Genomic DNA, 24,529 nt, shown 5'->3' on the forward strand with positions numbered 1-24,529 from the left:
AAGGTGGGGAGCAGCATGAGCCCTTAGCAGAATGCTGGACAGGGGCTTCCCCTGCTTACTCCCACTGTTTTTGGTATACCAGGCTTTCTCAGGGGATCCCCCCTCCCCAGACTCTCCTATTCCACCCCTACTCTCCTTTCCCAAGACGTGAGGGCCTCAATTCTTGCACACTCCCTTTGCGGTGGTTCCCAGCAAGTCTGGAGACCGCTCAAGTCTGCAGTAACTCCTCCCTTCGGGCCCAGCCCTTGGGAGGGAAAGGTGCGCGTGTTCCTTTAAGGGGCTGGTCTGGCGGGAGCGCGGGGGTTTTTCTGCTGCCGCTTCCTTTCTAGCCTTTTAAGTTCCCCGAAATCCGACTGCCGCCTTGGACCGGGGCAGCTCGCGGCCCCGAGAGCTCTAGCATTCGAGGAGCTGCCTGGGGACGGTACGTGGCTCAGGGGTCGCTGAGCTTCTGGGGCTGCGTGCGGGCCGGGTTCCTCCCTCCCCGCTTTGGGTGCCCTGCGGGTTCCCACACCTCCCGGGCAGGGTCGGGGGAAGGGGCAGGAGGCGTGGGCCGGGCACTGCGGAGGCCCCGGCTGAGATGGGCTGTGATCCCGGGCGAGGGGCGCCCGGGGCACAAGTGGGGAGGGAGCCGCGCGGGGGCGCAGGCAGACTCACGCCGGACCCTCGTGCCCACCGTGAGGGAGCAGAGCCCGAGCGGACCCCCTGGCCTCCGAGACCACCGTCCGCCTCCAGCCCCCTTCCTGCCAGGGGCCGCTTGGCTTTCTCCCCTGTCGTCTGTCCAGGGTCGGCTGCCTCCAGCGCCGTCCGCGGCGCCCCAGGCCCTGCCCCTGGGTATCTGTTGGATGCTCCGGGGGCCCCGGGAGCCCTGGGAGGGGCTGGGGGCAACCTGCGAGGCGGCTGGCGGATCTGAGTCTCTGGACCGCGGCTGGCCGGCTCTGGGCGCCCTGGGGCAAACGTAACGGATGCCTATGGGTTCCAGACTTCGCTCACCGGGGTTCCTGCCCCAGGGACAGCGAGGCCAGAAGGGTAGGGAGGGTGGAGGGCAGAGCCCTGGGTGGGAGATGGCGACCCTCAGGGAGGAACGTAGGCTCGTGCGCAGCCAGGATGGAAACAGCACGGCACTTGGACCCAGTTCTGCCACCAGCTCGCTGGGTGGCCACAGGCAGCCTGTGAACCTATTCCGACCTCGGTGTCCAGCGCTGACCCGCGGGAGTGCCTGTCCTCCCTGCAGCAGGGGGCGGCGATTGAGAGAGGCCCTGGCTTCTCTCCCGCGACGCCACCTGGGCCAACGGGTTGGGAATGCTGGTAGGAAACACCTCCGGCTTTCATTCTCCTGGGGGCTGCAGGTTTCAAAGGCGCGGATCAAGCCTTATGCAAACAGGGACAAGGATGTCAAATTTCTCACTGGGAGCAGCGCTCGTGCAGACCTTGCGGGCGATGCTGCCCCCTTCTGGTACCTGGGGAACTTGTACTCACGGACGGCCCAGTGCGGACATGCCCCTGGCAGGGAGGTGCCACCCACCCTCCCTCCAAGCCCGGGCTTACTGTTCTTGGTGGAGGGGTCCCTAGGCTAGAGGCGCCTGGGAAAAGCAACGGGCTGGCCATCAGGAAACCTGAATTTTCTCTAAGTTCGAGATATTTGACAAAGATAATGCCTTGGGTAGTTCACTGACCTTCACACTCTTGGCCTCAGTTTCCTCAACTGTGAAGAGGAGGCAGTGGTGACCACTTTGTCTCATAGGCAGTGAGAGAGGAGAAAGAGCCACTGAGATGGTGTAAGCCTTCACTGTGTGAACTGCTCACAAGTGTAGTAATAGGTCATATTTTCCCAGTGCTTGCTCCTTATCCTCAAGCATGAAGCAGTATTTTCAGTGCTCTGCAGCTATTCTCTCCCTTAATCTTCACGAAAGTGTTTTCTGGTTGGTATTGTCGTGACCCCTCCCCACTTTTTTTTGAGATGGAGTTTTGCTCTTGTTGCCCAGGCTGGAGTGCAATGGCTCAATCTCTGCTCACTCAAACTCCGCCTCTGGGTTGCTCACTGGGCAAAACTCCGCCTCCAGGGCTGGGTTCTCAGCGAGCTCCGCCTCCCGGGTTCCCGCCATTCTCCTGCCTCAGCCTCAGCCTGGGACCACAGGCGCCCGCCACCTTGCCCCTAGTTTTTTTTTTTGTATTTTTAGTAAGACGGGGTTTCACCGTATTAGCCAGGATGGTCTCGGACGTACAAGCGGATTACAGGCCCACCACCACGCCAACTCGGCTAATTTTTGTGTTTTTAGTAGAGATGGGGTTTCACGTGTTGGCCAGGCTAGTCTTGAACTCTTGACCTCAAGTGATCCACCCACCTCGGCCTCCCAAAGTGCAGGGATTACAGGCGTGATCCACTGTGCCTGGCTTGTGACCCCCATTTTAAAGATGAAGAAACTGAGGCTCAGAAAGGTGCAGCGACTTGTCCAATGACAGGGTTAGTAAGTGGGTGGAGCCAGAACTGAATGCAGGCAGCCAATCTGCTTCTAGAGCCTGAAGTCTTTGCCGTATTCATTTGTTGAGCACCTGCTACATGCCAGCGACTGCTATCATACATCTTACATCATCTATAATTGTCACCACAGCCCATTATGTTCCTTTTTTTTTTTTTTTTTTTTTTGAGATGGAGTCTTACTCTGTCAGCCAGGCTGGAGTGCAGTGGTGTGGTCTCAGCTCACTGCAACTTCCAACTTCCGCCTCTGGGGTTCGAACAATTCTCCTGCCTTAGCCACCCCAGTAGCTGGGATTACAGGCATCTGCCACCACACCCAGCTGAGTTTTGTATTTTTAGTAGAGACAGGGGTTTCACTGTGTTGGCCAGGCCACTCTTGAACTCCTGACCTCAGGTGATCCACCCCCCTCAGCTTCCCAAAATGCTCTAGGATTACAGGTGTGAGCCACCGTGCCCGGCCTTAAGTTCCTTTTTTTACAGATGAGGAAATAGAGGCACAGAGAGGTGAACTTGCCTGAAGTCACTCAGCAGGATGCAGTGTGTCCAGCTTCAATACCGAGCCCAGGTCTGAGTGCCCAGACAGGACTCCAGAAGATTTGGGGAGCTGTTCACTGCCAAAGTGACTGGGCTGGACTTGGTCTTGGGCCTTCCAGCTGGTGGCACCTCTGTGGTGGTCCTGAGGAGCTGGTGGCTGGATAGCCATGGTAGGGGAGCGGAGATTGTCCATCCCTCCCCTCAGTGGTAGTGGTCAGGGATGGTCAGAGATGGACCTGGGGCAAGGCAGCAACCAAGTGGCAATTGCCACTCCCGACTCCCACCCAGGACTCTGTCCCGTGCACTGACCTTAGCATTCAAGGCTGTGCTTGTCCTCAGCCCCTGAGTTCCCCTTTAGTCTTCTCTGGAGAGAGGAAATTTTCTGTTCAGAGAGGTCAAATGACTTTCCTAGGGTCACCCAGCTAGCAGGTGGCAGAGCTAAGACCCAAACTCAATGAGTTTAACTTGAAACCTTGGGCGTGTGTGCTGCTTGTCTCTCAGAGAGGACTGGAAAATGGCCAGCTTCCTCCTGGCCTGTCGTTCTTGGGCACACAGCTGATCTTTTCTTAAAATTCCTTTTGTTTTTCTTTTCTTTTTTTTTTTGAGAAGCAGTTTCACTCTGTTGCCCAGGCTGGAGTGCAATGGCATGATGTCGGCTCACTACAACCTCCGCCTCCCAGGTTCAAGCAATTCTCCTGCCTCAGCCTCCAGAGTAGCTGGGATTCCAGGCACCCGCCACCACACCCAGCTATTTTTTGTATTTTTAGTAGAGACAGGGTTTCGCCATGTTGGCCAGGCTGGTCTCAAGCTCCTGACCTCAGGTGATCTACCCGCCTTGGCCTCCAAAGTGCTGGGATAACAGGCGTAAGCCACTGCACCTGGCCAATTCCTTTTAATTTTCTTGACATCCCCTCAATGTGAGATTACATTACTGCTGAGTTAGCATCCAACAAAGAGAGGTGTTGACCAGATCATAACCCTCCACTTGAAGTGATAAACCAGAGAGCAAGCAAAGCTGGGTGCCCCATAGGAGAGAGGCCAGAAGTGATGGAGATAACCCAGGTTCCTTTTAGCTTGGAAAGGAGGAGCCAGGAGGGGGACATGCAGTTGATTGGCAGTCAGAAAACATCCAGAATGATCCTTTGAGAGTGTAAAGCAGATTCATGCCACTCCTCTGCTGAGACTCTGCAATGTCTTTCTTTCTTAGAATAAATAAATGCCAAGGCACTACATCATGGGGCCTCTGGCCATGACTTAGACATCATGTCCTGCCACCCTCCCTCTTGTCCCTCGGGCTCTAGTCCTACTGACCTCTGAGCCATTCCTGCCACAGGCCTTTGCATTTGCTGTTCCCTCTCCCTGGAATGCCCATTCTCCCAGGATTTTCCAGGTTTGCGTCTTCATTGTATATCTGGGGCCCTCCTGACCCTCCCTGTCCAAAAGGTACCCTTTCTCCTACTTCCTCTTTTCTCTATCACCTGCATCACTCTCACATTACATATATCACACATTGTGGGTTTGTTTTTTTCTCTTTTGTTTGTTTACCCTCCAGAGGTGATGGCCTACTGCGAACTTTCCCTTTGTTCCTGGGTATAATCCCCGACTTTTAGCATCGCACCAATTTAGATGGGCCATATCTTCCTGCACTCCTTGCAGGACTAAGGAGGTTCCCAAACATTGTGGAGTTAACAGTACCAAGGTTGGCAGGGTGTTCCAGGGTCTGGGGGTGATAGAATTGGGGTTGAGAATTTCTATGGGGTTCGGGGCAAGCAAATTGATGCTGAAGCAATGACCATCAAGCTATGGGATCCCCTCAGTGGAGGTCCAAGATGTAGAATGTGTTCTAAAGCTTCTGAGTCCCAAAGGTCCTCAGCCAGTTGAATAGATCGAATAGGAGAAGGGAGGTCAAAATACCTAAGAGACATTATCTTTTGATTTTATGGGCTAACTCCATAGGAGAATTTAGCATAAGAAAAGAGGGTTTAAGTCACTGGAAATGTGTGTGAGTCACCCTGGAAGAGCTGCCACTGCCAATTGCATCACATGGAGGGATTGGGGACCGTAACCAGAAAAGATGGAAAAGAGCCCTTCCCGCTTCTACGCAGGCAGCTGCCCCCATTCACTCCTTGGCCTTCAGGTAACACCAGAGAGTGGCCCTGGCCAGTTGGCTTCCGTTCCTAAGGACCTACTAGGAAATGGCCACTCCAAGATTGAAAAAGAAAAAAAGGAAAAGGACTCAGGTCCCTCACCCCAACTGGGCGGTGGTGACCAGGCACTTCCACAGGGAAACCTTTCAATTTCACCAGAGAGTGGCCCCGGCCAGAAACCTACAGCTGCCTCTGTGCATAGGCACTGTCCACTGACAGTCCTGAATTGGAAAGGGAAAAAGAGAGAGAGAGAGATTGAAAAAAAACAAAAACAAAAACAAAACAGGGTTGCCTTGTATGGAGCAGAGAGGAAAAGGGAAAAAGAGAAAACATAAATGCCAAACTTTGGGCTTACCTCCTGGCTGGCTCGTCAACATATGTTCCCAGTGGAGGGTCTTGACTACAAATCATCCAGGTTCTTGGTGTTTTGAACAAAGAACTGGACAAAACGCACAAACAAAGCAACAAAAGAATGAAGCAACAGAAGCACAGATTTACTGAAACAAAAGTACACCCCGCAGAGTGGGAATGGGCCCCACCATGCAGCTCAAGAGCCTGCGCATTGTGCTTATTGTCTTCCGTTAGAATGTAAACTCCATGAGGACGTCTCTTTTGCCTAGAATGGTGGCTGGCACACAATAGATGCATGATAAATACGTGTTGAATGAATGAGACCAAGTCCCAGCTGAGACGGAGTCTCGCTCTTATGGAGTGCAGTGGCTGGATCTTACCTGCAGCTCCGCCTCCCGGGTTCATGGCTCGCCTCCCGGGTTCATGCCAACCTTAGGCCCAGCTAGTTTTCATCTTAGCATTTCTGACCTCGTGATCCGCCCGTCTCGGCCTCCCAAAGTGCTACAGCTTGAGCCACTGTGCCCGGCCCCCAGCTCCTTTTCCTTGTCTGTATCAGCATTTCGGAACCTGGGGTACAATGGGGATAATAATTCTGACACTGGGAGGCCCACAGAGACTCGTGTCCATGGAAGCGCACTGACAAGTAGAAGGCAGTCTTTAAATATGACAGATTGGGCTGGGCATAGTGGCTCACACCTGTAATCCCAGCACTTTGGGAGACTAAGACATGTGACTCACCCGAGGTCAGGAGTTCGAGACCAGCCTGGCCAACATGGCGAAACCCCATCTCTACTAAAAATACAAAAAAAAAAAAAAAAAAATTAGCTGGGCGTGGTGGTGGGCACCTGTAATCCCAGCTACCCAGGAGGCTGAGGCAGGAGAATCACTTGCATCTGGGAGACTGAGGTTGCAGTGAGCTGAGATAACACCACTGCCCTCCAGCCTGGGTGACTGAGAGTCCATCTCAAAAAAATATGTATTTAAATAAATAAATAAATAAAAATTTATGACAGACTGTTATGGGATTGGCTGACAAGGATTGAACAGAGTTCTGCCTGTCCCACCTCCTGGCCCTGTGATCTTTGGATAGTTGCTTCATGTCTCTGTGGCTCTATTCACTTGTGGATTAAATGGGGAGAAAAAATTATCCTTGCCAACCATGGGGAGCTCTTAGGAGGATCATGGGAGCTGCTGGATGTAGAAGCCCTTTAAAACCCAGGGAGCAAGTGTGGTGCCAGGCTGAAGGTTGTGAGGGTGTGCTGGGGTTTCTGAGGCTGGGAAGGGGTGCCTCAGAGGCTCAAGTGCTGAGCTCACCAGAGGACAGCAGAAGGTGCTACAGCGTGTTCTGCCTCCGTGCATGTTTCTGAACCGAGACTCATCTCATCCATGATTGGTGAGAATGGTGGAGGAACAATGTCAGTATAACATGGAATTGCGTTGGTTCTCATCCATGATTGGTGAGAATGATGGAGGAACAATGTCAGTTTAACACGGAATTGCATTGGTTCAGTAGTGATTTTTCCCAACCCGTGAATGTCTGGAGATTTTTCGTAATTAAATATGAAGCCTTAGCAATGTGTGAGTTCCTTAACATAAATACTGACAGTCTTGCAGAAAGTGCCATTCTTTAGTATGCATCCAGAAGTCTCTCGCCATCCTAACTCTTTTTTTGTTTGTTTGTTTATTTGTTTATTTTGAGACAGAGTCTTGCTCTGTCACTCAGGCTAGAAGTGCAGTGGCGCAATCTCAGCTCACTGCAACCTCCACCTCCCCTGTTCAAGCCATTCTCCTGCCTCAGCTTCCTGAGTAGCTGGGATTACAGGTGCCTGCCACCATGCCCAGCTAATTTTTGTATTTTTAGTAGAGGCAGGGTTTCGCCATGTTGGCCAGGCTGTTCTTGAACTCCTGACTTCAGGTGATCCACCCGCTTCGGCCTCCTAAAGTGCTGGGATTATAGGCATGAGGCTAATGAGCTCCAAACTCAGGAACCAAATAGATTTGGATAACACACCCAGCCGCAATCCTAATTCTTGCTGTTCGAGGCGGGCGCTCACCAAACTACAGGAAAAAATAGTGGCGGGCGCCTGTAGTTTGGATGAACACAGCATCCCTTCCTACCCCACATTTCCAAAATCTCAATATCCAAACTCTCACCATCCCAACCTAAGGATGCAGTAGCTATGGTGAAGGAGGAATGCTTGCATGGTTGGCTTAGCTGCTTAACAGAACTAAAAGTTTACTGATAAAACTAGGAATATGATGAAGAAATTGCAAAGACATATCCCTATGTTAAAAAAAATGGAAGAAGATGACTTCACCTTGGGTCAGACTTTGAATTTTGGTAAATCTGGTTTCCATCAAAACCAAAGCCTCTGAGGACTTACATCTCGAAGGAGGAAGCACTTGTCCCAGTGGTGAAAGCTGCAAGGGGCTGATGGAGGCATCAGTGGGGTGCAGATGTCAGTGGAGTGTTAACGGTGCTAGTTTTTTTTTTTTTAAATTCAGATTGTTCTTATTTTGTTAGCTCTCTGATTACAAAGTTACATGTTTTGAGCAGTCTGTCCTGACTTTATTTCCCTGTAACTTTATTTTTTAATGCATGATTTTGCAAAAATGCACTTTTTTTTTCCCCCCAGAGCTACTGATGTCACTTAATGGCAGAAACCCCTGCATTTGTTTACCCTTAGGAAGCCCTTTCTCACTGGGGAGCATTTGTGCTAGATGAGCCGCTGTAAGAGGCTGGAAACATTATAAGCAGCAGCTGGGATCCCCTCTGCTCAAGGAGACTCTAGGTGCGCAGGGACAGCGGGGAGCCCGGGACATCAAGCTAAAACATCAAGTCTAGGCCCTACTTCCCTCCTGGTTCCAGGTGTGGAGCCTGAAGAAAGGGAGAGGAAATGAACTCTTACAAGGGTTTGCTTTGGGCCGCTGGGCTGTGTGTGCCACACAATCACCTCCCTGAATTTGGCATTGTGGTTCCAGGCTTTGGGGCTGGAGTGGGTTCGAATCCTAGCTCTGCCACTTCCTAGCTGGATGACCTTGGGCGTATGACTTAGTCTCTCTGCGCCTTGGTTTTTCCATCTGCAAAATGGGAACACTTATAAGCCCACATCTCGGGGTAGTGGTAAGGATTAAATGAGAGAGACCAGGTATAGTGGCTCATACCTGTAATACCAGCACTTTGGGAGGTGGAGGCGGGCAGAACGATTAAGCCCAGGAGTTCGAGACCAGCCAGGGCAACATGGTGAAATCCCATCTCTACTAGAAATACAAAGAATTAGCTGGGTGTGGTGGCGCACACCTGTAATCCCAGCTACATGGGAGACTGAGGCAGGAGAATCATTTGAACCCAGGAGGTGGAGGTTGCAGTGAGCCGAGATCGCACCACTGCACTCCATCCTGGGCAACAGAGTGAGACTTGGCCTCAAAACAAAGACAAAGATAAAATAAATGAGAGAGTAAGTGCTCAGCTGTTAATACTTTTATGCTCATCATAGTAATGCTGTGGCGTGTGTATTTGTTAGGACAAGTGAGGTTAAGCTATGTTGACAAAGAGATGCAGGCCGCGCGTGGTGGCTCACGCCTGTAATCCCAGCACTTTGGGAGACTGAGGTGGGCAGATCACCTGAGGTCAGGAGCTTAAGACCAGCTTGGCCAACATGGCGAAACCCATTTCTACTAAAAAAAATTACAAAAATTAGCCAGGTGTGGTGGCAGGTGCCTGTAATCCCAGCTACTCAGGAGGCTGAGGCAGGGAGAATTGCTTGACTCTGGGAGCGGAGGTTGCAGTGAGCCAAGATTGTGCCATTGTACTCCAGCCTGGGTGACAGAGTGAGACTTTGTCTCAAAAAAAATAAAAAAATAAAAAAAAAATAAAGGACGCAAAAGGTGGTGGCTTAAATACGATAGGACTCTGTTTCTCTCTCATGGGACAGTGCAAGTGGAGGAGGTCCAGGACTGATGGGCAGCTCTGCCATTTAATCTGTGGTTTCCATCTCTGACTCTTAGCTGGCTACTGTGGTTTCCAGAAGGTTGAGGGAAAGAATACCAGGGAAAGGCATCTGTAATTGTTTTCACTGCCAGACCCGGATGTGGCACATGTTATTTCTGCTTGCTGCCATTGACCAGAACTGAGTCACATAGCTCTCCTAGCTGCGAGAGAGGCTGGAAATGCAGTCTTCAGCTGAGCGGCCATACACCCATCTATACCTGTTACTTTAGGAGAAAACTAGAATGCACTGGTGAGAAATATACCAGGGTGAGTTTTATGATCTCCATTTTGTAACCGAGGAAACTTGCCCAGAATCTCGCAGTGAATAAGTAGTAGAGGTGGGATTTGAACTCCGATCTTCCAGTTCCCAAACTCTGTACCAGGCTGCCCCATTGTGCTTAGGCCTCCCAGTTCTCTATCGCCAAGGGGCCTTACAGGTGTCAACAGGGGAATGAATTCCTCTTGGACAAGAAGCGGGGCCTCAGAGTTGTTGGTGTCCTGGCTGCAGTGCACAGCATAGATGGCACGTCTGGGCCTCGGGATTTCTGTGAAGATGTCTAAGAGAATGGTGGATTCTGCCTCTCAACTTTCTTTACATCCATTCTCTCCAGCAAACGCTCCTGACTGTTCTGGAAACAAGAATGTTTACTTCACAATCCCATCACTCTAACAAGCCAATGCTTTGCCTGCCTGCCTGCCTGCCTGCCTGCCTGCCTGCCTGCCTGCCTGCCTGCCTTCCTTCCTTCCTTCCTTCCTTCCTTCCTTCCTTCCTTCCTTCCTTCCTTCCTTCCTTCCTCCTTCCTCCCTCCCTCCCTCCCTCCCTCCCTCCCACTCCCTCCCTCCCTCCCTCCCTCCCTCCCTCCCTTCCTCCCTCCCTCCCTTCCTCCCTCCCTCCCTCCCTCCTTCCCTCCCTTCCTTCTTTCCTTCCTTCTCTTCTCCCTTCCGTCCTCCCTTCCTCCCTTCCTCTTTCTTTTAAGTGTTTCCTCATCTTCTGGGTCCTGTACACAGGCATTCACAAGACCACATGGTTGCAATCATAGCAGAGGCAATTGTATGTTCTGCTTTGTCTATTTTAACTCACACCCTAAGCATTCTTCCACGTTGCTACATGATAATCATAGTTATGTTTGCAGCTGCCTGCTGTCTTGCTGCCCCCAGGTCCACCTTCCACTCAGTCCCTGCAGGGAAGTATCTTAACATGTGAGTCTGATCCTGTGACTTCTCTGCTTAAAGCCATCACTGGCCCCCAGGACAAAGGATAGGCTTCTGGCCAGGTGTGGTGGCTCATGCCTATAATCCCAGCACTTTGGGAGGCCGAGGTGGGTGGATCACTTGAGGCTAGGAGTTTGAGACCAGCCTGGCCAACATGGCGAAACCCCGTTTCTACAAAAAATATAAAAATTAGTGGGGCGTGTTGGTGCGTACCTGTAATCCCAGCTACTCGGGAGGCTGAGGCACGAGAATCATTTGAACCCAGGAGACGGAGGTTGCAGTGAGCTGAGATCTTGCCACTGCACTCCAGCTTGGACGACAGAGTGCGATTCTATCTTAAAAAAAAAATAAAAAGAGGATATGCTTCTGGGCCTGACACCCAAGGCGTCCAGACACTGGCTCTGGTGACCCCCTTACCTCCTCTCCCCCATGGCAGCCAGGGTATTTGCAGGAAGCAGAATCCAGCCCAGATGATTCCAATGAAGAAACTTTAATGGAGGAATGACTTCTAGAGAGCAGGGTGAAGGGACTCAACAAGGAAGCTGGGGACTCAGAGACCAGCAGCAGCAGACACTGTGTGGCAGAGGCCCTGGGGTGGCAAGGGAGCCGGGAAGCAATGCCCGGTCTTCCTTCTCTTCCCTCTCTGCCATCTTCTCTGAGTGCCTCCCATTGGCTCTATCCCACTAGAAGCCAGAGGGCCGGGGAACCGAGACAAGTGACCCACAGGGACCAATACATGTCAGAGAAGGACAGACGATGGATCTGGTGGGTGTGTGGGACAAATGAAGGAACCCCTGTACACCCCCAGCACCCCCAGGATCGGGACTCTTGCTGGCATCTGCACCTTTGTAGTGGCAGTGCCCTACTGGATAAACCTGTCAGTTCTTCACCTGGCAAACTCCTGTACCTTCAGTCTCATTTGGACATTCCTGTTTCTGTACCTCCATCTTGGTACTTACCACACAGCAATCGAGACTGCCTGCCCACGACTCTGCCCCCTCCCTGGACCAAGCTCCTTCAAGGAGTGACCCCATCTTTTAATTGTTCAGAGTGTGCAGTAAATGGTAGGTGAGCGAGGCTAGGGTGACATGAGTGAGGCAGTAGCCCTCAGTGTGAGGTTTAAGCCGGGGAGGAAGGGGGTTTGCTAAAAATCTTAGTAATCAAGACATAATATTTTAATGCAATATTTAAAAAAATCAAATCATCAAACTACAGCCCATGGGTGGGCTACCTCTTTCATTTGAGTGCTCACCCAAACTGGAATAGCTCCCAAGACCTCTAGCATGGTGTTCAAAAATTATTTTTGAGTTGGGCTCAGTGGCTCACGCCTGTAATCCCAGCACTTTGGGAGGCTGAGGAGGGTGGATCACCTGAGGTCAGGAGTTCAAGATCAGCCTGGCCAACATGGCGAAACCCTGTCTCTACTAAAAATACAAAAATTAGCCGGGCATGTTAGCACGCGCCTGTAATCCCAGCTACTCAGGAGGCTGAGGCATGAGAATCACTTGACCCAGGAGGTGGAGGTTGCAGTGAGCTGAGATTGTGTCACTGCACTCCAGCCTGGGTGACAGAGCAAGACTCTTTCTCAAAAAAAAAAAAAAAAAATATTTTTGACCTTACTCGGTGCAGTGGCTCACACCTATAATCCCAGCACTTTAGGAGCTGAGGTGGGTGGATCTCTTGAGGCCAGGAATTTGAGAACAGCCTGGCTAAGATGGTGAAACCCTGTCTCTACTAAAAAATTCAAAAAATTAGCCGGGTGTGGTGGTGGGTGCCTGTAGTCCCAGCTACTCGGGGGGCTGAGGCAAGAGAATAGGGTGAACCTGGAAGGCGGAGCTTCCCCTGCACTCAAGCCTGGGCGACAGAGCGAGACTCCATCTCAAAAAAAAAAAAAATTAGCTGGGCATGGTGGCTTACACCTGTGATCCCAGGTACGTGGGAGGCTGAGGCACAAGAATCACTTGAACCCGGGAGGCAGAGGTTGCAGTGAGCTGAGATCGCACCATTGCACTCCACTCTGGCGACAGAGTGAGACCCTTTCTCAGAAAAACAAAAAACAGGCTGGGCGCAGTGGCTCACCCATGTAATCCCAGCACTTTGGGAGGCCAAGGCAGGTGCATTAGGAGATGGAGACTATCCTGGCTAAGGCAGTGAAACCCTGCCTCTACTAAAAATACAAAAAGTTAGCCGGTCGTGGTGATGGGCGCCTGTAGTCCCAGCTACTCAGGAGGCTGAGGCAGGAGAATCTCTGGAACCCAGGAGGCGGAGGTTGCAGTGAGCTGAGATCATACCACTGTACTCCAGCCTGGGCGACAGAGCAAGACTCTATCTCAAAAAAAAAAAAAAAAAAAAAAAAAAAGCAGGACTCATCTTTGCTTAACATACCATCTATGCACCCTGATATTTTCTGTTCTAGTTTAGCTGATTTGGTGTCATTTAAAAATGCTGCTCATAACCTTTCTTTGTTTCTTTCTTTTTTTTTGAGACAGAGTTTCACTCTTGTTGCCCAGTCTGGAGTGCAATGGTGTGATGTTGGCTCACCGCAATCTCTGCCTTCTGGGTTCAAGCGATTCTCCTGTCTCAGCCTCCCAAGTAGCTGGGGATTACAGGCATGCGCCACCACACCCGGCTAATTTTGTATTTTTAGTAGAGATGGGGTTTCTCTATTGGCCAGGCTGGTCTCGAACTCCCGACCTCAGGTGATCTGCCTGCCTCAGCCTCCCAAAGTGCTAGGATTACAGGCCTGAGCCACCATGCCCGGCCTGCTCATAACCTTTCAAATTCAAACCTCTGGCTTGAAAAACATTGAGCCTGTCATATCATCCTGCTTAATTTTCTCTGTTGTCTTTTAGCTGCCTGTTACTTCCTTCTTATAATTTGTCTCTTTGCTGATCTCCCATCTTGCCTTCGGGGTGCAGTTCCCTGAAAGCAGGAGCTTCATCTAGCTTGTCACTGCTGTCTTCTCAGCTCTGGGAACAGCATCTGGCACACAGGTGGCAGGTGTCCCGCAGTGAGCTGTTGAGCAAACGAGTGAATGGTGTTGGAGTAGAGGGGATGCCGGCTCTCGAAGCTGGGCTTTTCTAATTGCCTTGTTTTCCTCCCCTTCCCAGTTTGCCCTGGGGCCCCAGCCTGGCCCGGGTCACCCTGGCATGAGGAGATGGGCCTGCTGCTCCTGGTCCCATTGCTCCTGCTGCCAGGCTCCTACGGACTGCCCTTCTACAATGGCTTCTACTACTCCAACAGCGCCAACGACCAGAACCCAGGCAACGGTCATGGCAAAGGTAGGCGACATCCTCCACCTAGCTCTTTGCTCCCCTGGGTGACCTAGACCTCCTTGGCTCTTGCTGTGATCTGTGGGTTCCAGGCTGGGACAGGGACATTCCAGCAGGGCCCTTGTAGTGGACCAGCTTGCTTTGCAGACAGAGGAAGGGGTGATTTTGTTTCCCTGTGTTTGCCAGCCCCTTAAGCATGGGGCCCAATTCACTTAGGCTTTTTACTTTCCCTAAAAGTCTTGCCAGTTGTTCAGGGTCCAGCTTAAATGTGTCCTCCCCTGGTCCCCCCAGTGGAAAGGGGACTTCGGGTCAAATAGATGTGAGTTTGAATCTTTCTTTGTTTTGTTTTTGAGATAGAGTCTCACTCTGTTGCCGAGGCTGGAGTGCAACGGCGCGATCTCAGCTCACAGCAACTTCCGCCTCCCAGGTTCAAGCGATTCTCCTGTCTCAGCCTCCCAAGTAACTGGGATTACAGGCATCTGCCACCACACCCGGCTAATTTTTGTACTTTTAGTAGAGATGGGGGTTTTGCCATATTGGCCAGGCTGGTCCTGAACTCTTGATCTCAGGTGATCCACCCACCTCAGTCTCCCAAAGTGCTGGGATTACAGGCGTGAGCCAACAAGCCCTGCCGAAAATACACATTTGTAATCACTAGTGAAGCATGGGTGCTGACCAGGCTGAATTGATGCTGCCTGCCCTCACAGCCTGAAAGTAGATTCCATTATCATCTGTTCTTGTAGATGAGCAAACTGAGGCTCAGAGAGTTAATCCAGTTGTCCAGGTCACACAGCTATTAAAAAGACAAGCTGAGGGCTGGGTGCGGTGGCTCATGCCTATAATCCCAGGACTTTGGGAAGCAGAGGTGGGCGAATCACTTGAGGTCGGGAGTTCGAGGCCAGCCTGGCCAACATACCAAAACCTCGTCTCTACTAAAAATACAAAAAATTGGCCAGGTGCAGTGGTTCATGCCTGTAATCTCAGCACTTTGGGAGGCCGAGGCGGGCGGATCATGAGATCAAGAGATTGAGACCATTCTGACCAACTTGGTGAAACCCTGTCTCTACTAAAAATACAAAAGTAGCCGGGCATGGTGGCAGATGCCTTTAATCTCAGCTACTCAGGAGGCTGAGGCAGGAGAATGGCGTGAACCCAGGAGGCAGAGGTTGCAGTGAGCTAAGATCGTGCCACTGCACTTCAGCCTGAACAACAAACTGAGACTATCTCAAAACAAAACAAAACAAAACAAAAAACCCAAAAACTTAGCCGGGTGTAGTGGTGTGCACCTGTAATCCCACCTACTTGGGAGGCTGAGGCACGAGAATTGCTTGAACCTGGGAGGAGGAGGTTGCAGTAAGCTGAGATCACGCCACTGCACTCCAGCCTGGGTGACAGAGCGAGACTCTGCCTCAACAACAACAACAACAAAAAACTTGTTCCATTTGTTTGTGGAAGGAACGAACCAGCTTGCTGGTCTCAGTAATACCCAGCACCTGCCATGAAGAGCTCACAGCCTGGTTCAGAGATGACACATGAACTTGCAAGCGCAGGGCTGGGGGTTTCTCACCTTTCCCTCTGCCTTTGAGTAGATGATTGTGCCTGCAGAGAAACTTTCCCCCTTTTTATTAGTCTCCTAGGTCAGCTCTAACAAATTGACACAAACTTGGTGACTTGAAACAACAGAAATGTATTCTCTCACTGCTTTAGGCACCAGAAATCCAACATTAGTTTCACTGTGCAGAAATCGAGGTGTGGATAGGACTGTGCCTCCTCGGGGCTCTTGGAGAGAATTTGTTCTTGCCTTGCCTCTTTCAGTTCTGATGGCTGCTGGCATTCCTTGCCTGTAGCTGCCTCACTCCAATTTCCGCCTCCATGGCTACTTGGCCTTCTCTTTTATGTGGAAATCTCCCTCTGCCTCCCTCTAAACAGGTACTTGCGTATTTGCATTTAGGGCCCATCTGGAAAATTCAGGATACCCTCCCCATCTCAACATCCTTAGTTTAACCTCATCTGCAAAGTCCATTTTGCCACATAAGGTAATGTTCACAAGTTCTAGGGATTAGGATTTAGGGTATTTTGGGAGGCCATTATTTAGCCGACCACACCCTTTTCCTTCAGAATTTATTTTGTTGTACAAGCACTACTGTATTTGTTTATTTATTTATTTATTTATTTTTGAGACAGAGTCTTGCTCTGTCCCCTGGGCTGGAGTGCAGTGGCGTGATCTCGGCTCACTGCAAGCTCCGCCTTCTGGGTTCATGCCATTCTCCTGCCTCAGCCTCCCGAGTGGCTGGGACTACAGGCGTCCACCACCATGCCCAGCTAATTTTTTTCTATTTTTAGTAGAGATGGGGTTTCACTGTGTTAACCAGGATGGTCTCAATCTCCCGACCTCGTGATCCGCCCGCCTCAGCCTCCCAGAGTGTTGGGATTACAGGCGTGAGCCACCGTGCCGGGCCTACAAGCACTACTTTATTGAGATTTGTGGAATTTAAAAAACTTAAACTTCCTACCTATAGTTTCACCATACTACCAGGCCGACATTTAATTTTTCTCTCTCCCTTTTGTCCCTGAATATGCAAGCAAAGTCATATATAATCCCCCCACCCAGGGGAACCACTGCTAACTTTTTAGGTATCTCTTTCTAGCCTTTCCTTTTTTTTTTTTTTTTTGAGATAGGGTCTCACTCTGTCACCCAGGCTGGAGTGCAGTGGTGTGATCTCAGCTCACTGCAACCTTTGCCTCCTGGGCTCAAGAGATCCTTCCACTTTAGCCTCCTGAGTTAGCTGAGGCTACAGACGTGCACCACCGTGCCCAGCTAATTTTTGTATTTTTACTAGAGATGGGGCTTCACCATGTTGGCCAGGCTAGTCTCGAACTCCTGGCCTCAAGTGATCTGCCTGCCTCGGCCTCCCAAAGTGCTAGGATTACAGGCGTGAGCCACCACACCTGGCCGAGGCTTTCCTTTATGATTTAGAAAACTTTCTTCCAACAAAATCAGCTCATGTCATACATGTGATTTTGTAGTCTCCCTTATCACCTCACAGAATATAAATAATTTTCTAAGTCAAAGAATGAATGTACATCTACCAGATTATTTTACATGGCTGTATAGTATTTTTTTATATGGATGTACATTTTCATTTTATTCAGGTTAAAACTTCAAAGGTAGCTTTACTCAAGAGAGTTGGGAAGAACCAAGGAAGTGACCCCTAAATGATAGCCCTGCTTCATATCTATTGGACACTTTCTGTGTGCCAGGCGTCCTGCCTTACCTAGTTTCAACCTTATCACAGCCCTCTGTAGGGACTGTAATTAACCCATTCTACAAATGAGGAAGCTGAGGCTTGAATTCCCTGGATTACACAACTGGGAAAAGGTGGAACCAAGATGCAAGCCCGGATTGCCCGACTCCAAACCTCTGTACCTACTGCCTCTGCAGAGCAGGACAGCTCTAACCTGAATGAGCCTGAGAGTCCTCTGGAGGCTGGACCCCATTCCCAGAGTCTCTGATGCACTGGGACCCAACAATGTGCATTTCTGACAAATTCCTGGTGATGCTAATGCTACTGACCCGAGGGCCACACTTGGAGGCCTCTACATATGGCAATCTGCCACCTTAAGTATAGCTCTTTTTCAGCATGATTCCTCTACAGGGAACCTCCCATCTCCTGCTTACCCATGAGGCTGTCCCCTTGCCTCCACCTTTTTAATTAATTGAGTTGTTTTTATTTTGTTTTCAGCAACAGAGTCTTGCTGTCTCACCCAGTCTGGAACGCAGTGGTGCGATCATGACTCACTGCAGCCTCGACCCCCTGGGCTGAAGCAATACTCCCACCTCAGCCTCCCGAGTAGCTGGGACCACAGGCCCATGCCACCGTACTCAGCTAGTTATAAATTTTTTTTTTGTAGAGACAGGGTCTCGCTATGTTGCCCAGGCTGGTCTCAAACTCCTGGGCTGAAGGGATCCTCCTGTCTTGGCCTCTCAAAGTGTTGGGATTACAGGCGTGAACCACCATGCCTGGCCCCTGTCCCCCACCTTGAGTAAATCAAGCATGTCTTGAAGTCTAGACCCAAGAGAATGAATCAGTGAGGTTCCAATAGGGGCTCCCCAGTTAAAGAAGAGGCAGCTTTAGCCTATGAACTTGATTCTTTTGTTGCATGTTGAGTTCTGTGTGTATTTGTAACTCGGAGCCCTGAGCATAGTCTCCTTTAGAAGTTCTGCCCTTAGCTCACTAGGCTGCTCGGTATTTGGGAAGAGTTATGGCGGACAGCTGGACCAGAGAGTAAAGCTGGGGCTGTGCTGTCCTCTGGCCAGTGTGGTGGGGAAGGAAACTCTGAGGGATTCCTATCAGGGCCGCTTGTCCTGGCCATGCACCTCATGTGGGATAGCTCTTGTTGCCCGCTGCATTGGTTAGATTTTGATGCATAACAAACCACCCAAAACTTAGTGACTTGTTTAAGATGACAGCCGTTTTTTTTAGCTCATGATTCTGTGGGTCAGCATTTTGGAGTGGGCTCCATTTCTTCAGGTCTTGCAGTTGGGTCTTGCAGATGTGCCTGCCCGTGGTGGGCAGGTCAGCGGGGGGCTGGTTGCTGTAGGATGGCCTCAGCTGGGGCGCTCTGCCTCTGTTTTGTGTAGTCTCTCATCCTCTAGCAGGCAAGCCTGGCCATGTGCTCATAGTGGCTGGCAAAGTCCTAAGAAAAAGAGTGGAAGCAGCAAGGCCCTCTGGGGCCTATGCTTAGAACAGACATGATGAATAGTCACTTCCAAGGCATTCAGTTGGTCAAAGCAAGTGGCAAGGCCAGCACAGATTCAAGGGGGTGGGGGAATAAATGTCATCTGTTGATGGAAGGATATGCAAAGTCACACTGCAGAGCATGTGGATCCAGGGAGGGGTGGAGCATGGTGGCCATTTTTGCAATCTGAGCCTGGAGGAGCCGCGGATGAGGGGGTGAGGTGGCCCTTGCAGGGGTACGGATGTGCTGTAGCAGGTCTCATCTGCACCCTATCTCTCCCCCAAGACCTCCTCAATGGAGTGAAGCTGGTGGTGGAGACACCCGAGGAGACCCTGTTCACCTACCAAGGGGCCAGTGTGATCCTGCCCTGCCGCTACCACTACGAGCCGGCCCTGGGCTCCCCAAGGCGCGTGCGCATCAAATGGTGGAAGCTGTCGGAGAACGGGGCCCCAGAGAAGGACGTGCTGGTGGCCATTGGGGTGAGGCACCGCTCCTTTGGGGACTACCAAGGCCGCGTGCACTTGCGGCAGGAGAAGGAGCATGATGTCTCGCTGGAGATCCAGGATCTGCGACTGGAGGACTATGGGCGTTACCGCTGTGAGGTCATTGATGGGCTGGAGGATGAAAGCGGTCTGGTAGAGCTGGAGCTGCGGGGTGAGACCCTGATGGGGACTGGGTGACACTGGGACCTGAGAGCAGAGGGGAGAGGACCAGAGAAAACATCCAGCTCTCTGTGCTTTAGACATTTATAAGTACTTAATTCTCAAAACAACCCACAGGGAAGCTACTGTTATCACCCCCATTTTACAGGTGAGGAAACTGAGACACAGAGAGGTCAAGTAACTTACCTAAGGTCACACAGCTTGTAAATGACAGAGCTGGGGTCTGAACCCAAGCACCCAGCCTCTAAAATCTGTTCCCCTCTACCCGCTCTCATTCACATCCCATTCAGAGAGAGGAAAACCAGAGCTGGCCCCACAGCTTATTAGAGATAGAACTGAGATTTAAGCAAGGTTAGCGGGTAACACAAGTGAATGAGGCAGCCCAGTGTAAGATAATGGGAGTGGTGGGGACTGGGCACACTCCTGAGCCCTTGTCCTGTCCCCAGGGATCTCCCTCCCTACTCAGGCCCAGTTGATGATGCCCTGCCGGAATGCAGGCCCCACTCTGCCGAATTTTCTGGCTTGACAAGATAAGCTTATATTTTTATGTGAGATCTCCTGATTTTTATGTAAAAACCTCTTTTTAAAAACAAAAAACAAAAAACAAAACCAACCAAACAAAAACACCCCCAAAAAACAAAAAACAAAAACCCAATGCTGTCCAAACCAGCCACACCCTGCAAGCCAGATCTTGTATGTGAGGTCCGTGTTTGATCTTTAATTTGTATTTACCTTCTCTGTCTCTAGGATGGGGCTGTGTGTCCTCATCTCTCTCCCACATGTTAAGGGCAGTTTAGGCATAGAGGAAGGTGACCTGACTAGCCCCAGCCCATCCCAGCTGTGACATCTGGGTAAATGCCTCATCCCCCTTAGAACCCTGGGCCTCTCAGGTGTAAAATGGGGTATCACAATCTTTCCTCCTTTACCTCCCTCGGAGGTAATGAGGATAAAATGTACATACTTAAAATGCATTCTCTGTCTTTGCCACAAGTGTCCACATGGCTTAAATGGTGGCTCAGAGGGTCCACATTCCTCATTCCTGAACTTGGGGTGGCAGTGGAGTTGGGGAGAACCTGCAAGAGTCATTGGTCTGGGGTCTGCAGGGGCAGCCTAGAGAAACAGGGAGCCCTCACCCCATTCCTGGGGCTGCAAGGGCTAGGAATTTGGGGTGGAACCAGGCATGAAACAGTCCCCCGGCAAACACATGTGGAGGCTGCAAGCTGATTGTCAGAGCCCATGGGCTTCTCTGCCACCCAACCTGGCTTTGCCCAGGTGCCTGGCTTCCTGCCCTGATGAGATTGGAGGTTTGGGGCTCAGGCTATTCCCAGGTCCTTGGCCACAGGGAGGAGATTCCAAAGACTCTGGGTAAACAACAGCAGTCAAGTGGTATCCTTCCCAGACTTCTAGGGTCACCTCTACTCCTTAAGGTTTCATTGACTTGGTAGAGACTGCATCTCCGAAATTTAAAAACTTTTTATTAGAGTAAAATTTCAAACATGAACATATCTTTTGAGGGAAGCCTGCGGCCCCCATCAGACCCTGGCCACAAGGTGAGAAACCGCCTGCCCCGGACCTCCCTGCCCTTGAGCCTCCTTTATGGAAAGGCCCTTCCCCACCCCTCTCCCCATGCCCTCTAGGGCCTCTCCTTCTCCTGAAAATCATCTGCCGCACGTGGAAAGTTCTTTGCAGTTTCCTAGGAAATTTCCACGTTAATAATAACATACACTATCAGGTCCCAGCTAATGAGTGGGGAGCTGGGAGTCAAACCTGGCCCCTAGAGCCCAAAGTCCGGGCTTGTCTGGAGAAGATGGCAAGACAGCTCTCTATCAGGTCCCAGCTAATGAGTGGGGGTCTGGCAACAGCCTTGTGGATTAGGTATCGTTTCCCTTCTATTGTTGGGGCATTAACTGACTAATTAATTACCTTAACTCATGGATGTTTTCTGAGTACTGCTGTGAATGAGCTGAGTCCCAGGAGAGAGGCAGCAATGGACAGGAGGTCAGAGGTTAGCTGAGTTTTTCTGAGGGACAGTGTATGTGTGTGTGTGTTGCAGGGAGCACATGTCCCAGTGAGGGTGGGAGGAGAGTGGGGTGTCCAGCCAGCTGGGCCCCTGGCCACCCCCTAAGCTCCTCTTTCCTCCCCCTACAGGTGTGGTCTTTCCTTACCAGTCCCCCAACGGGCGCTATCAGCTCAACTTCCATGAGGGCCAGCAGGTCTGTGCTGAGCAGGGCGCGGTGGTTGCCTCCTTTGAGCAGCTCTTCCGGGCCTGGGAGGAGGGCCTGGACTGGTGCAACGCGGGCTGGCTGCAGGACGCCACGGTGCAGTACCCCATCATGCTGCCCCGGCAGCCCTGCGGTGGCCCGGGCCTGGCACCTGGCGTGCGAAGCTACGGCCCCCGCCACCGCCGCCGGCACCGCTATGATGTATTCTGCTTCGCCACTGCCCTCAAGGGTGAGTGGAATGGCCAAGGCCAGGCCTGCGGGTTTGGTGGCCATCTAGGACCTGTGGGAGAGCAGCTTCTGGGGAGCTCTGGCCCCCTCTGCTGGCTCTGCTGGCACTGCCACCTGGAGGCCAAGAGCACTAGCCACCCTTGAAGCAGCGTCTGGTTGAGTTTCGAGTGCTTTGCTGCTGCTGCTGCTGCTGCTTTATGCCGATCATTGGTTTCTTCATTCACCAAATATTTACTGAGTGCCTACCATACGCTAGAGCCTAGACTAGACTCCGGGGAATCACAGACAAATAAAACACAGCCTGTCTTCACAAAGCAGCTCTTTTCACAGGAAGATGAGCAAGTAAAACCGAAACTGGTTCAGTGTCATATGCCAAGCCCTTGGAAAAGTGTCTGACACATAGTAGGTGTTCAGTAAATGACCGAATGGGCAAGAAACCCTGACTGGTCCAGCCTAGGTGGGGTGTCCACCCAGGGTGCAAATAGGGAAGAGTGGTGGGGGAGTGCAGACATGACTGGAGGGACCCGGGTTCTATGGCAGGTGGGACGGAGCTTTCTGGGAGAGGGTGAAGATTAGGAAGTGTTCTCTGCAGATGCCTGCAGTATGGTAGCTCCCTGGGCTCAGATGGGTCTTTGGGGCTGGCATCTCTGCAGGCCCCGCTGTGCTCTCTGGCTGCCCCCTGTGCTGTCTGGCACTCATGCCCCCTTTCCCCCAGGGCGGGTGTACTACCTGGAGCACCCTGAGAAGCTGACACTGACAGAGGCAAAGGAGGCCTGCCAGGAAGATGACGCCACAATCGCCAAGGTGGGACAGCTCTTTGCTGCCTGGAAGTTCCATGGCCTGGACCGCTGCGACGCTGGCTGGCTGGCAGATGGCAGCGTCCGCTACCCTGTGGTTCACCCGCATCCCAACTGTGGGCCCCCGGAGCCTGGGGTCCGAAGCTTTGGCTTCCCTGACCCACAGAGCCGCTTGTACGGTGTTTACTGCTACCGCCAGCACTAGGACGTGGGGCCCTCCCCTGCCGAATTCTCTCACTGGCTGTGTATTTATTGAGTGGTTCGTTTTCCCTTGTGGGTTGGAGCCATTTTAACTGTTTTTATACTTCTCAATTTAAATTTTCTTTAAACACTTTTTTACTATTTTTTTTGTAAAGCAAACAGAACCCAATGCCTCCCTTTGCTCTTGGACGCCCCACTCCAGAAATCTTGCCTGCTTCCCTGGGCCATTTGCGGTTTTGTGGGCCTCTGGAGGGTTCCCCACCATCCAGGCTGGTCTCCCTCCCTTAAGGAGGTTGGTGCCCAGAGCGGGCGGTGGCCTGTCCAGAATGCCACTGGGAGTCAGGGCATGGTGGGCACAGTTCTCCCTGCCCCTCAGCCTAGGGGAAGAAGAGGGCCTCGGGGCCGTCCAGAGCTGGGCTTTGGGCCTCTCCTGCCCACCTCTACTTCTCTGTGAAGCTGCTGACCCCAGTCTGCCCACTGAAGGGCTAGGGCTGGAAGCCAGTTCTAGGCTTCCGGGTGAAATATGAGGGAAGGGAGAAATTCCCCTCTCCATTCCCCTCCCCCTCTTGGTTCCAAAGAATCTGTTTTGTTGTCATTTGTTTCTCATTGTTCCCTGTGTGGGGAGAAACAATTGTTTCTCATTGTTCTCAGGTGTGTGTACTTTCTTTAGACAATAAATGGTGCTATGACCGCCTTCCGCCATCCCCAGTCCTTTTCTGTGTTTCCATCTCATTTGGTCTCAGGGCGCGCAGGCCCCTGCCTGGTGGGTGTGGTGGGGGCAGTTTTAGCCCAGGCTTCGTAGGTTGGCTGGGTCAGGTCCCTGGGGTGAACAGGGAACTCTGTGGGCTGGTTCTAGCCTTGCCTGCTCAATGGTTCACCCGGTCCTGGGTGCTGGCCTAGTGGCAGAGGACCTGGCTTGTGTCTTCACCATCCCCACCCCTTGGCAGTGTGTCTGTGTGAGGCCCAGCAGAAGAGTCAGAGGTGCCTCTCAGAAGACAGAGGAAGCTGTGGCCCTCCAGAGGACCTCAGAGGCCGGGGATCTAGGGGCCAGTGCTCCGTGTGCCTCACCCTTTGCCACCCACTCCCACCCTCGCCTCAGGGAACTTGTTGCCTTGCGCAGGAACGCCTCTGCCACTCACCAACCAATTATTCATTCAATCAGTTCTTCCCTTAGCTCAGTGCTCCTCATAATGTGGTTCACAGCATCAGCATCACTGGGATCTTGTTAGAAGTGCAAATTCCTGGGCCCCACCAGAGACCTGCTGAGTCAGAAAGTCTGGGGTGTGGACCTACACCCTCTGTCGTCACCAAGCCCTTTAGGTGATTCTGATGCATGCTTAAGTTTGAAAACCACTGACAGTTGCATCACCAACTAATCAGTTCATTAATAGTTAGTTAAGTAATGATTGAGTGCCTACTATGTAACCAGTGCTGTACACTCTACTTTGGCCCACTGTTCTTTCTAGAGGTAGAGGTACAAGTATATATCTACGAACAAACAACTGTACACACGCCCACACCTGAAAAGATACCAGGACCCAGGAACTCACACTGGCATGCATGAACCAACACATACACACATTCACAAAAGCTCAATGGCATGTGTCCAGCGACTGTGATGAGGGAGGCGTCTGAGGAGGTGGCACTGGTAGAAGGACATTGCCTGGCATGCATGTGCAGGCTCAACTCTCAAGGT

General features: G+C 51.5%; 1 protein-coding gene across 1 annotated transcript; it reads left to right on the forward strand.

Annotated features, from left to right (window-relative positions):
* The first annotated feature begins 254 nt into the window (after window positions 1-254).
* On the forward strand, window positions 255-23,527 carry HAPLN3 (hyaluronan and proteoglycan link protein 3). The gene is made up of 5 exons (XM_050797686.1): window positions 255-421; window positions 13,822-13,992; window positions 19,009-19,377; window positions 21,534-21,836; window positions 22,551-23,527. Exons 2-5 carry the CDS (start codon window positions 13,869-13,871, stop codon window positions 22,835-22,837), a joined length of 1,083 nt encoding a protein of 360 aa, XP_050653643.1. The 5' UTR covers window positions 255-421; window positions 13,822-13,868; the 3' UTR covers window positions 22,838-23,527.
* Window positions 23,528-24,529: the final 1,002 nt, after the last annotated feature.

The sequence above is a fragment of the Macaca thibetana genome, chromosome 7 (genome assembly GCF_024542745.1).
Source record: "Macaca thibetana thibetana isolate TM-01 chromosome 7, ASM2454274v1, whole genome shotgun sequence".
Lineage (NCBI taxonomy): Eukaryota > Metazoa > Chordata > Mammalia > Primates > Cercopithecidae > Macaca > Macaca thibetana.

What these genes read in the sequence shown, in the direction of transcription:
- HAPLN3 (XM_050797686.1), top strand. Translation starts at nt 13,869, where the DNA reads ATGGGCCTGCTGCTCCTGGTCCCATTGCTCCTGCTGCCAGGCTCCTAC. An exon ending in AGGCAACGGTCATGGCAAAG is followed by an intron (nt 13,993 to 19,008) that starts GTAGGCGACATC and finishes CTCTCCCCCAAG; the next exon opens with ACCTCCTCAATGGAGTGAAG. An exon ending in GGTAGAGCTGGAGCTGCGGG is followed by an intron (nt 19,378 to 21,533) that starts GTGAGACCCTGA and finishes CTCCCCCTACAG; the next exon opens with GTGTGGTCTTTCCTTACCAG.